General features: G+C 33.3%; 1 protein-coding gene across 1 annotated transcript in view; it reads right to left on the reverse strand.

Annotated features, from left to right (window-relative positions):
- Positions 1 to 3,060: 3,060 nt before the first annotated feature.
- Positions 3,061 to 14,501, reverse strand: part of LOC106871646 (palmitoyl-protein thioesterase 1) — a 33,944-nt gene continuing 22,503 nt past the window's right edge. Inside the window, exons 5-10 of the mRNA XM_014918217.3 lie at positions 10,746 to 10,833; positions 9,356 to 9,370; positions 8,116 to 8,206; positions 6,375 to 6,473; positions 5,143 to 5,214; positions 3,061 to 4,350 (exon numbers count right to left, since the gene is read on the reverse strand). Coding sequence (XP_014773703.1) covers positions 4,225 to 4,350; positions 5,143 to 5,214; positions 6,375 to 6,473; positions 8,116 to 8,206; positions 9,356 to 9,370; positions 10,746 to 10,833 — 491 coding nt within the window. The 3' untranslated portion in view covers positions 3,061 to 4,224. The remainder of the gene's footprint in view (positions 4,351 to 5,142; positions 5,215 to 6,374; positions 6,474 to 8,115; positions 8,207 to 9,355; positions 9,371 to 10,745; positions 10,834 to 14,501) is intronic.

Genomic DNA, 14,501 nt, shown 5'->3' on the forward strand with positions numbered 1-14,501 from the left:
CTAAGAAGAAATGCGCAGGATCTTTTCTCTGTGTGTGTGTAAATTAGCAGAAAAGTTATATAGCACTAAGTTAAGAAGAAATGGACAGGGTCTTTTCTCTTTGGCTGCCAGCATCAGTTTCTGTTCGAATTGATTTCATATTCAATGTAATGATACTCTTTTATAGGTTAATCAATGCCATGAAAATCATTTTTGCTAAAAATAAAAAAATAAAGAGTTATTAGCTATTATTTTTGAAAAATTCGGCTAATTTTAGCCAATCGTAAGTCACAGACACATTCATGCCTGTTTTCATAATAACAAGTGCAACATGAAAACTTTTTTTATCTGCGAGAAAGCACTTGTCAAATATATTGAAACCACTTGTTGACGGTGTATTCTACTGTTTTATCCACTTGGTAATTTTACCTATCTATTGACAATTGAGCATGTAAATCTATGTGGCATAGGAGATAAGAAAATTGTGATTTGTTCATGAAACTGATTAAATGCATTTCTAACTTTCGTTTTCAGTGAAATGGTCAACAAAATGTTTTTTTTTTTAAATATTTAATTTGTAATGTGTTATTTTGTTTTTAGATAAATCTTTTAAGTTCGTGCTCGAAGTCTCATATTTTGAGAAATATTTAATTTGTAATGTGCTGTTTATCGCATTAAATACACATTGAATGCTTAAAACTACAAAAGATGTGCTGTTTACTCGTTTCTTTTGTCGTGTGCTAAAAATAACAGCTAAATAACGTTTATGGATAAATATTTTAAGTTCGTGCTGTCGCATTAAATGCATGATGAATGCTTAAAACTACAAAATATGTGCTGTTTACTAGTTTCCTTTTGTCACTGAGGTGGTTGGGCTAAAAATAACAGCTAAATAACGTTTTTGGATAAATCTTTTATGTTCGTGCTCTCACATTAAGTGCATATTGAATACTTCAAACTACAAAACACGCGTTGTTTACAAATATTGACAACGTGCTATTTTCAGGATGCTGACAACAAAATGTGCAGGCACGCACAAAATGACAGCTTCCAAATCCTGTTTTCTGATTGGGTGAAAATGATCAAACTTTAAAAAAAATCCTTTTTTTTCTGGAAAAAGTGAAATAACTCCAGCTATTCAGCTTGGAGGATCTTTGTGATTTGACGGGCAACATTTTTTTATGTAGTGTTTTTGGTACCGAAACACTTTCAAACTTCGAATACTTGTATATTTTGTGTTATAGAAAAGATAAAAAATTTTGTATTCTAAGTTATTTCATGTAAAAAAATTGTCGTATTTCGGTAATTTCAACCAATCACTGACGTCTATTGAGGTGAAAACAATTACGCCGGGGAATGTAAACAACGGTGTTACGGGATTTTTTCCCTTGAATAAAATTAGTGCCGTTGTTTGTCAACAAAAACTATCAGTGGTATATATTTCGGTTGTTACTGTTATTTATGACATCGTTCGTGCGTTTGTACTGGTTTTAGCTTTAGGGTTTTAGGGTTAGGGTTCGGGTTTTAGAGTTAGGGTTAGTTTTAGGATTACGGTTAGGGTTATGATTATTTTTGCCATAACCTTAACTCTAACCCTATAACTCATAACCATAACCCTAACCCTAACCCTAACCCTAAACCCTTACTAGGGAATAATGACATAATTAAACAGGGAATAACACACTTGACACCAAACAGCACTAACTGTATTCAGCTGAATAGACGTCAGTGATTGGTTGAAATTACAAAAATACAACAACTTTAACATGAAATAACTTGCGATGTACAATTTTTTGTTAAGAAGGTTAAGCGAAGAAGTTGTTTTATATGACACATTCTACCAGTGTCCCAAGTTTGAAAGTGTTTCGTTAAGAAAACAAGTGTTGCCCGCCAAATCACAAAGATCTAGCTTGGAAAACTACATTAATGTGCCAAATTTTAAAATTTTCGATAAACTTGAAGAGACCACGGATTTTCTCTCTGCGGACAGAAATACAGATCAGTCAAACTGGTTCCAATGTTTGTGTGAATTACAACAGATATCTGTAAGGAAATGATAAACACTCGCTGGGTGCTTTGCAATTCCATACACAATACTTGAAAGTAGAAAAGTGAGGACAAGTTTTCTCTGAATAACAACAATAATTTATTTCCAGTGGGAAAAATTCCATCTCAGGTTAGCGGTAGCCGTGAATGCCTTGGTGAAGAAAGCAGCAGAGTTGAAAGTTAGACACAAAAGTAAACAGGCATTATTGCAGACTCGCAGTGTCATTTGCCATTAAAAGTCCATTCTCCATGGAGCTGCTCTGAGTTGCGTCTTACTTGGTCAGAAGCCACGATCGAAGAGAGTGAATGGAGGTGAACTCTAGCTACTGCTGATGATTGCGCATGTGCATAAGAGGCTTCCATCAGGTCTTTTGGAAAGCTCTAATCCTTGCACATGTGTAGATGAATCTTTGGGCAAAATTGTATTCTATATTGGAAACATAGAAATTAAAAAAAAAAAAATGCCCACAAAAAATGGTTGGTGTACACATTCTTTACCTCTGCCAAACATTTAAAAGGTTGCAGCAGAAGCCATATCCAACTGGCTAAATCTTGGTCATTAATACCTCAACCTTTTGATGTCTCCATACCCTGTCTCCTACTACAATGACCATTGTTCTTTAGAACTTGGTGCTTACCACCTCTACCCAGGCCTATCCATCTTCCCTCTTATCACCTGTCCAAATCTTTCCTTTGTTGAATGTCAATCCACTGAAATTCTCTCTCTACCAACATATTTCCAACAGATGTCAATTTACAGATATTTAGACTGAACCTAAAATACATTACTCTCTCTAGCTTCTGAAGACTTGTGAAGGTTGCGTATCCAATCCTATTTCCGCCTGACTAAGCTAAACCGTACCCTCCCCCGCCAAAAAAACACCACCTAATATTTTAAAAAAACCCTACATTTGAATAGTTAGCTGTAGAGCAGGTAACTAGCTACTATTAAAGACAAATTTCTAATATTTAAAAACAACAAACTAGAATGATGTAAATGTTATGTTTGAAAATATAAATAAATAAGAAAGAAACTTTTACATTTAGAAATATTTTTAATCAATGAAAATGTATAAACATTAAAAATATATTTTTATATACTGCAGCAAATAACATTAAAGAAAACTTATTTGACAACAAAATTTTTGCATAGTACATATATTGCAGTGTCTCTCATGATACATGGCAATGAAAACTTAATTACCCGAGATTATTCCTGTAATTAGTGAAGGTAAAAAAGCAAGCAGGAAGGATAACTCCAATAAAAATAACAATTGATGAGTGAATCTTGGCTTTATTCCAGTGGTGAAAACAATAGTTGTTTCAATCTTATTAGACTGCCACATCAATGGAAATGCTACTCAGCAAGCAAAACTTAAAAGTGATAAGTATATAGATACATAGATAGAAAGAATGATGGATATATTGAGAGAATGAAGCAATGCTGATTATGAATATCAACAATATAAGTGAGGAAAAATACCTCAGACAAACATTCTGCAGACTAGATATACTCATTATGTAACATACCACCATCATTATTGGCATTTAGCATTAATTTTCCATGGTTTAACAGGATCTGGTAAGCTGCAGGACTGCATTGAGTTCCAGTGTTAGCTTTGACATGTTTCCAATGACTAAATGTCTTGAAAAGCTTTGATCAACTGAAAATAATCCATACAAAAACGCAGCCATATTTCATTTCACAAACACCAGATTTCCATTAAAAGATGGTTAAGATAAAAATTATATTTTCATATTGTCACATTATCATCATCATTTAATGTCCGTTTTCAATGCTGGCATATTTCCCAATAAAGACAGGATGATTGTGATTAGAAGTGAAGATCTAATAACTCTTCCAATCTATAACACTGTTCAAATAGATCTCGATGAGTCATAAAAAAAAACATTAACACTGATATATGACTGAAATCAAATTACTTAAAGAAAACTATTTATTTCATGCTTTTGTTTTATTTATAAACATTTTTAATCATTTGGTATTAGTTTATTTCAAATATAAACATTTTCAATAATGAGGATAAAAATGTGTAATTTTTAACTATTCATCAAAATATATAGCATCTTTATTTCTGTAGATGTCCCATAAAAAAAAAGAACAAAAAACATAGTTGTTGTGGAATATATTTGACTTCCTATAGGAAGAGGTAAATTAAAATTTTTGAATGATCAAATTTATTTCAGGTACTTTTGAATTATAGTTTCATTGAACCAGGAGAGAGTGAACCGCAGATGGTCTGAAGGGAAACTTAATAAATGCAGGCGTCCAGTTTTATTGAGTGTCTTCAGTCCAAGTCGATCCTGAAAATTTCAATTTATATAAAATTATAAATTATTCAACAATTTTAGAAACCTAAATATTTCATTAGTTTAACACTCATTTAATATATTTATGTTAACTTTGATAGATTTGTGAATTATAAGTAGACTGAAATTATTTCAGGGGAAATAACTTCGATATTATAAAAAAATTATTTTCACATGTATTATATTACTTTGTTTGAGCCTCAATGCTAGTGACTAACTTACTTTATTGTGGAACCCCTATACTTTACAGACAAGCCCTGCCACTCTAATTTTAATAAGACATTAAATGAAACAACAGTTATTTAAGAGAGAAAATAATCACATAAAAAACAGTCTGAAAATAGTGAATATTTTTTTACAAAATAAATTTTTATTAAATCTTATCAAAACTTATCTCTTAGAATTCCAGAAATTTTGCATGGAATCTCAGTGTTTCTTTGGAATTCATTTTGTGAAGCACTGCTCTATGCAGCAGGACTTGCTAGATATAGCTAAATTACACCCTATCACCTTGAAAAAGACAGGACACATTAGACAATGCAGCCTTAGTATTACAAAAAAAGATGGGATGGTCACAGTTAGAATGCCTCTGACCATAGGTCAGCTTCGTCAAGGCTGATGTGGAGCTAAACAATAGCAACATTACTTTGTTTAATGGTGAAACAGAATTAAAACTGAAAAAATTAGATAATAGAGATGTTACGGTTACTTTGAATAATTCAAATATTTTCAAAAGAATAGTCAGTTTGATGCAGAGTGTGATCTATAAAAATTAAATCCACTTACCTCTTTGTATAAAGGACTTTCTTCCATTGTGTATGTTTCTTTGTCTTGGCCAGGTTTGTAGAAGCCAAACCACTTAAAAAAAAGGCACCAGTAAAAACCACATTATTTAAATGTTGTAAAACATAAAAATATAAAGAAAGGAAAAACTTATAAAAATAATTTACTATGCAAACACAACTCGTTAAGAATCTTAAAACAATGAATGTTATGGGAGAAAACTTCAGGCAGTCACTGAATTTGTTCAATGCAGTACTCTTAGAAAAGTTCTCCCAGTTTTTATGCATAGTTTAAAGCAGTAAGTCCCTCATATCAATAATTAAAACTAAGATACTGATGAACTGTAACTGAGACTGCAAAACTAGACATTGCATATTCATTGTATTAGAACTACATGTTAAATAAGCCATCTTCTGCAATAGATCTGCTACTTAAATCAACAACATTAAAATAGAAATGTCAATGACATTGACAATGATTATTGAAAGGGGAAAAATTTAGAACTCAGAAATAATAATAAGGAAAGTATCATCACCACCACCACCACCATCATCATCATCATCATATAACAATCATCTTCCATGTTGGCATGGGTTGCACAGTTAGACAGGATCCAACAAGTTGGAGGAATGTGTCAAACTACAATGTTTGTTTTGACATGGTTTCTACAGCTGGATACCTTTCCTAATGCCAACCATTTTACAGAGTGTATTATTAGGTGCTTTTATTGTCCCCAGTGAGGTTGCCAAGTAACTTTCTAGACAAAAACAAAAGACCCTTCGACTAAGCAGGGCTGGAGTGGAGAGGGAGGTGTCTTTATGTCAGGTGTTGAGAAGCTAAAGTATGATCATAGGACAGGTACAAGTGTTTTGCTGTAGAAGAGCTATATGGTTACTCTGCATTATATAATGGTAGATAGGAGTAACTGGAAATAAAAATAATAGCTATAATGTTCTTAACGAGTCAAGCACATTAGAGAGTAAGAATTTAATTTTTAAAGATTAATTTGAAAAAAAAAACCCCAAAGAATTATGGTACTAAGTGTAAATTTAGACATTGTTCAGGGATGTGAAAAATTCAGAAAAGAAATACAAAAGCAAAATGTAAATTTGATTTGTTTCCCTTATCTGCTTAAAATCAGCATCCTGTGCTCATTATATAAATTCCTCACCTGCAATAACAAAAAGGAACAAAAGATAAAAGTTCACAGAGGAATTTCAGATTTATTTACTTACTTCACTTTCTCTAGGCTGAACCATTTCATCCTGAGTAAATTTGACTAGAACAAAGTTTTTCAATTTCAGCAAGTTTTTCTTATAGGGCAAAATGTTTGGCTGAAATAAAAGAAAAAGAAAGGTATATAATGACCATATCAACCAATTACCACAGCAAATGATGTTATTTAGTTTTCTTTTTTAATGACAATTCATAATTCCTTCATGATATTATGCAGATTTCTTTAAATTAGTACATCACCATTATTGTTATTATCCCTGCCTTCCTGAGTTAGTTTTCCACCACATTTCTTAAAAATCGTGGTAGAGGCCTTGGTCTCGGGACCACTCATATCTAGAAACTGAGGTTGTATGTAAGCAAAGATATGCTTCCCATAGAAAACCCAGCTCCAAAAAAGCCTCATGATAGCAAAGGAGAATGGGCACCAGCCAGCCAGCCAGCCAACCAGCCAGCCAGCCAGCCCAAAGGTTGGGGTGGGCTGCACCTGCCTACCTTGTTTGCTATGGCATTGAGGTAGATCCGGCCACCCCTGTTAACAGGGACAAAACCTAGATTTAAAACACTGGATGATGATGATGATGACGGAGTAGCTTAAATGAGTATACAATGCATGATGTTCCAAAACATCTCTATCTCTGTAATTTCTCCTTAGTTAAACTCAAACTTCCAAAACTGGAATCAATAATGTTATTCTCAATCTTCATCATTTTAAATCCTAATTTACAACAGCTAATGTAAAAAGTGAACAGCAATAGTTAGAACATAAAAATAGAAAAATGTTTTATTCAAACCCAATAGTTTAGACAGTTTAAATCTATATTATAATTGCCTGATGTCTCAATGGTAGAGTACCAAATCTAGTCTCTGTAATTTATCATTAACTCTATAAAAAAGTGTTCTTAGCTTGCGTCTAATCACAGTCAAATTAGTTGCTTACATGTTTGAAGTCTACAATTACAAAACAACTATTAATAATAGAAGAGGATAATTGGTTAAAATGTGGAGAAAGTTAAGTCTGTTACAGAACTGATCAAAATAAAATTGAAAATTGATTGTAAACAACAACAACAACAGTAACAATGATTTATTTCTCTCCAATAAATATTATCCACAGAGAGAGAGAGTGAGAGAGAAAGAAACCTAGTATTTGACAATAAAGAGCTAGATGAAAGGCTAAGTCAACCAGAGCAGGATTTGAACTCAGATGAAGAGAGTTGGAACAAATATCACAAAGCATTCCACCCATGCTAGCATGGAAGAAAGACATTAAACGATGATGATGATTTTATCTGATGTTCTAATACCTGCAAATTCACTACCTTATGATAGACTATGAAATAATAAAATCCATTTTTTTATAATCTAAACAAAATGGTTTAGATTAATTGGAGAGAGTGAATGGGAAACTATAAGATTCGTGGCTTTTTCAAAAATATTAAGAATGTTTGTGAAGTGAAATGTTTTAAAGAGGGAGTCAAAGCAATAACCTGAAGCGAATATTTCAAGAACTTAACTTCTATGGCAGTTACAACAAAACAATAATATTAATCTAGCATTAATCGATAAAATGGAAATCAAGGTTCACTTCCAGAATAGTTATGATAGAATTTGTCTTATTTATTGGATGGCTCGAAAAATTTGTGAAATACCAAGTGGTTAGAGTTACAAGTGCAAAAAAAGGTATAACGGTATTTAGGATTGAATAGTGTTATAGTAAAATGACAAATAGTAAAGACTTACACGCTCTAAATTGATGTCAGCCAAGAAAATGCTCTTATTTCTATATTCACCTTCATTAAAAGGATCATGCCAATATTGAGCTTGTACAATACTGAAACAGAAAAAAAAAGCTCAGAAAATCTGAATATTTAAAATCTAATGATCCCTTTAAAGAAGATTAACTGAACAATGTCAGTAATATATATTTTATATATCTGCGAACATGACTAGAATTATATACCAAGGGGAGAGCTTAGCATAAAATATTATCCTTAGTTTGGTTTTCTCAAGTAGCAAAGCTTATTGTAATAATGTTCAGTTTCTTTTGCATATTCATGAGATTATAATGATGAAATTATTGTATACAGTGTTCAGGTGCACTACAACTTGTCAAAAGTGCATATAAAGCATATGCAGTAATGTACAAATGTCTGGAAAGTGAACAGTGTATGAGTCAGATACATGCTTGTGTGTGTATGGAGGGGAGAAAATGAGGTGTAGTGTTGGTGGATCTCAGGAAGCATGGAAGTTTTGAAGGATGCAGTGCTCCGACAACTAACAACTGATGCTGGCAGTTTGCTCCATATTTCAGCAACTCTTAGCATGAAAAAGTGTTTCCGAAAGTTATGGGAGCTGTGCTGTTTTCTGACTTTGTAAACATGTCCATGGGTGTTAGACAGGTGGAGTTTGAAAAGGTGCTCAGAGTTATTGTTATTAAGATGGTTAATAATTTTATGGGTGTCTGCTAAGTCAGTTGCCAGACGTCGGAGTTTCAATGTATCCATGCCCAGGGAAATAAGGTGTTCAGAATATGGCAAATGCCTGATAGAGGGTATTCTCTTGGTTGCACGTCGCTGAACAGTTTCCAGACAATTAATATCCTGGGCAAGATAGGGGTTCCAGACCGGTGATACAAATTCCAGGTGAGGCTGCACCATAGCTATATATGGTAGATAGATAGCTAGAGAGCGGCACACAAAGGACTTAGTAAGTGATGCCAAAACACTCTCAGCCTTCTTGGTAATTTTAGCAATGTGTTTTGTCGAACACAAATTGCTGTATATTAGTTTTTCATGATTGATTAGGTTTTGAAACTAGTGTTAAGTTAAGCTAAATCATATTTTACATTAGTATACTGTTCTGCTACTCAAAACATGTCAGACAACATGTCATTTTAATATAGATCTACTTAACCCAGTAAACATGAAATAATTGCTTTTATACAAAATTATTTTAAAAATTAATTAAAAAAAGTACTTACTGATCTTGAACGAAACTGAAAAACAAAACAAACAATATTTATATAGTAGTTTGATAATCAAGCATTATGATTTTCTTAGTTTCAAATTTATCTTATTTCTATATGAATACAATGTAATGTTACAGCATTGCTATTTTGAATAGTTAAGAGTTGGCAGTCATAGATTATAAAACACAATGATGAATGGCACTGATTTACCCCTTCAACATTCGGATTATTCTGTCAAATGTAATGCTTCACATTGTTTTGAATTGATCCTGCATCATCTTGTAATCTCAAGATTTCAATGATGTGATTGTATATTTTTTAAATGACGTTATAAGGGAGATGTGAGAGGTCAGATCTGGCCAGTTTGGACATAAAACAGGTAGAATATTTGGGCCAGATCTGGCCAGTTTAAATGATAAAGGGTTAATACAAACAGTCAACATATGAGTGAAACTGAGTAAAATATGTTTACTTTTGAGGAGATTTAATTAAGATCAAAACATGTTTATTGCTTTCATTAAATAACATTCAAAACAAGATCCACTTATGACTATCATTTGTGTTTTAAATATTTTGATTAGCTCATTTTATTGAAATTAATTCTTTCTCTCTTGGACAAAGTTTTTATTGAATAATTTTATCAATAATCTCGATCGAGGTTTGTTCAACTCTTTATATTATGTTTATGAAGCTCTACAACATGTGTTTTGTACACTTGCAAACACTTGATTGTCTACTATGGTGACAATAAGCTCTAGTAAATTTGGCTGGAGATACTCGACTATAATAGTTGTATTTAATTCCTTTCACTTGACTTGTAATAAGAATACTTGCAGTTAACTGAATCAATAGAATGGTTATATCAATAAGCAAAATCATTGGTTAATTCTTGCCAACAATCCATCTAACTGTAAACAGATACAATGGATCAGTGCTGTTCATGGCTAATTGCTGAGCGCTTTGTATACAGTATTCATCTCAAATTGTCTTATAGGCCTGGAAAAGATAGCTGGAAAATACTATCCTTCTTTGAATTATTATGTAAAAGACAGAAACTACAGTAGTGTCCTATAAGACTGACTAATTATAGAACTGCTTGTTAAATATTTAGTGTTTAGCTATAAAGTTGATATATTGATATTGTTTGGTCACAGAAAATGCAATATATTTAGACACTGTGAAATGTTTAGACATGCATGCTGTTTGCATGTTCCTTAACCACCAAGTGATACAATTAAAATGTCAAACATTAAATTATTCATTTATGAATGTATATATATTTTATGATTCATTCACCCATATACATGAATGAAAGTAAAAAAAAAGAACATTTTTTTATGAAAAGCTAAAAAAGAAAAAAAAATTGAAAAGTTTCAGAAAGAAGAAACAAAATGTCTGATACCTCTTATATGCTCCCATGTTCAACATTTTACGTATCATGTCACACAGAGTAGAATTTTTACCGGGACAGTGTGGAATTCCAAAGACACCTTGAATAAACAATAAATAGGATAAAGACTTTTTCTAAAGATGACAAATTAAATAAATGAAGTTATACTACACTCTCTGAGTGGTTGGCGTTAGGAAGGGCATCCAGCTGTAGAAACTCTGCCAAATTTAGATTGGAGCCGGGTGTTGCCATCCGGTTTCACCAGTCCTCAGTCAAGTCGTCCAACCCATGATAGCATGGAAAGTGGACGTTAAACGATGATGATGATGATGATGATGATGATGATGATACTTTACATCTTTTGCTTTTACTTGTTTCAGTCATTAGACTGCAACCATGCTGAGGCACCGTCTTGAAGAATTTTTAGTTGAATGAATCGACCTCAGTACTTATTCTATTGGGCTCTTTTACTGAACTGCTAAGTTATGGGGATGTAAACATACCAACACCAGTTGTCAAGCGGTGGTGGGGGATAAACACAGACACAAAGACACACACACATGACAAGCCTCTTTCAGTTTCCATCTATCAAATCCACTCACAAAGTTTTGGTTGGCCCAAGGCTATAGTAGAAGATATCATGCAGTGGAATTGAACCTGGAACCATGTGGTTGGGAAATAATCTTCTTACCACCCACCTCAATTCACTATTAATTTTTATGACTATAATATTTTAAAAATGTATCATTAAAACAGGATATTGTTAAGTGAGAGAGCTTAGATCAGAGGTTAGCAGGGATTAGATCAATCAAAGGGAAGATAACAAGAATTTACACAACGTAAGAAATTTTGCCCTCACTGGAAAGATGATGTAAGATTCAGATGCATGGGGAATATACTGCAGAGCACCTGTTCAACATTGGAAAATGGGTGTGGTGATGATGATGATGATGGAAATGATAATGTGGAAGGAAAACAACTGGAAAAGAAATTTCACTTAGATTAGGGCTCAGTTGTTTATTTTCTTATGTTAGTCAAAGGGGCAGTATTTCTTATTTCTTTATTGCCCACAAGGGGCCAAACATAGAGGGGACAAACAAGGGGATTAAGTCGATTTCACCGACCCCAGTGCGTAACTGGTACTTAATTTATCGACCCCGAAAGAATGAAAGGCAAAGTTGACCTCGGTGGAATTCGAACTCAGAACGTAACGGCAGACAAAATACTGCTGAGCATTTTGCCCGGCGTGCTAACGTTTCTGCCAGCTCACCATATTTCTCAACGTTTCTGCCAGCTCGCAGTATTTTTCAACAAGGGTCCATATAAGATTTTGAGGGTTCACACAACAAAATAGTAAATTAGGGAGCCAGATTAATCTTTTAAGAGCCCCTGAAAAAACTCTGCTTTAGATGTATGCATTGCAAGAAACAGCAAGGTTTCTTTCTCTAACATTCTACATAAATCAACCAACACGAGTTAATGTGTGAAAAACAATGCAGGAATTTCTAAAGAAGTATCAATAAAACTAGTTTTTAAACATCAAATGGCTATGGGGGTCCACCAGAATAAAATAATAATCAAAGGGGTTCATAGACAAAAAATGGTTGAGAACCCCTGATGTAGAGGGTGCAGATTTTAGTGGAGGAGGTTGGAAATGGGTGATGTTGGTGGTGGTGGCATGTGAGTTAAAACAAAGTTTTTAGTGTGATACCCAGTAGGGATGATGAGAAGAGATATAGATGTGTCATATGGGTGTGGGTGGAGAGAATAGGCAGCCAGCTACTTCAGATGAGCAGGAACTTTTGTTGTAGCAAAAATAAGAGACAGAAAGAAGAATCAGTGTTCCTAGGGGTCAGAGGTTGTAATAGGATTTCAAGTTTTGGCACAAGGCCAGCAAATTTGGAGCAGGGGTAAGTTGATTACATCAACTCCAGTACTCAACTGGCACTTGTTCTATTAACCTTGAAAGGATGAAAGGCCAGGTCGACCTCAATGGAATTTGGACTCAGAATGTAAAAACAGATGACATGCCACAAAGTATTTTGCCTGGAGTATTTTGCCACAAAGTATTTTGCCAGTTTGCTGCCTTCAGAAGTTGTAATATCAACAACATAACTGAGAGGAAAATACTGAAAGGGAATGTTGTCCTACATATCAAATATAAATATTGTAGGTTCTCATACATGCAATATAGTGGATTGAAAATTTTCACTGAACTGAGATTATCCAATAAGAAAAGCAAAATATATATTTTATATATATATATATATATATATATATATATATATATATATTTGACAATGAATGCCAGAAAGTTCCCTCAAAAAGTTAATAAGGAATTTTAAAAAAGAAATCTCCACACCCCAGTTAACAAAGAATTTACTAGATCTATGGACTAAAATTTATATTATGAAAATTAAAAAATAATAAATTAAACTGATTAGAACTACCAGTGAAGTCATTCTTTTTCTTTTTTCAAATTTCTGTACCAAGAAAGATATGTTGCTGAGTAAATATTTGCTAATTAGGTGAATGGCCTTTTTTGGGATGCAATCTGGTCCAGATGTGAGTTCATGTGCACATGTTTGCATTTAAGTATGTAGAAAGTAGCCTTATCACAGATACGCTATCATACTCCAATACAGGCTTTACTTGGACTCTGTTAAGAGGCAGCAACTAATTAAGGCTGAGATAAATCATCTGGCACCAAAGAGGATGTTTAGTTTTGGGGGTGCATATTTGCAAATAATGTATATTTATATAGGCATCCTGAAAAATCAGAGACTGTGAAGTCTAGCATGGACTTGTAATGAGCGAGGTTTTAAGTTGTATACTGTTTATTACTAGAGGGGCTGAGATACAAAGCTGTCTCATTGACATGTATGGTGATTATGTCACTGTGTTGTTGAAAGTGATTGTATTCAAGTTCCCTTTGAAGGTAATTGTTCACAGAGGCAACCAAATCGAGCATGAGTTGTCTGTAGATGACACCTGTGTATGGAAGACTAAGGAAAAGTGAAGGGTGATATCATATACATAGGAATGTGTGTTGTTAGAAGTGACATAAAGTGTGCTAAAAATAATTAGAACTTACACCAAATATGTCACATTTTTCTGTTTCATGGGAGAAAATAGAAAATATGTCTAAGGGATATCATGTGGCTGGTTCAATGTATTAAAACAACATACAACCATAAACCACCTCCTTTATTGATCAGTTCAAATTAATGCATAATTGCACAGTGTCTCCTCCTACAACCGCAGGCTGACCAAAGTCAAGTGAATAGATTTGTAGATCGAAACTGAAAGAAGCCAGTTACATGTGTGTGTGTGTATGTGTGTATATATATATATATATATATATATATATATATATATATATATATATATGGTAATTGTTAAGTTTGGACAGATTACAAAAGTGAATAAAAATTAAGTCAACTTTTTACACTTTACTTTTTACACAACAATAACACTGACAAAATATGACTTCTCTCAAAAAATGAACAATAACAAACAGATTTGCTCCTTTTGCAATGCTTGCAGTGCCATAATTTTCCATCAGCAGCATCACCACATGTAGTAAGGCCACATGATGAATTACAATTTTCACAGGTGTACATATTCATAATTAGTTGACACCGTGCCAACCACTGAAGAATGTTGTCTCCAGCTTTTCCTAATTCAATGATAGTCCATGATTCCTCTAAGATTGATTTGTCCTTTTGCTTCTTTTACTACTTATCTCCCTTTTAATTTTTATTTACT

This window comes from Octopus bimaculoides, chromosome 19 (assembly GCF_046866305.1).
Source record: "Octopus bimaculoides isolate indiv1 chromosome 19, ASM4686630v1, whole genome shotgun sequence".
Lineage (NCBI taxonomy): Eukaryota > Metazoa > Mollusca > Cephalopoda > Octopoda > Octopodidae > Octopus > Octopus bimaculoides.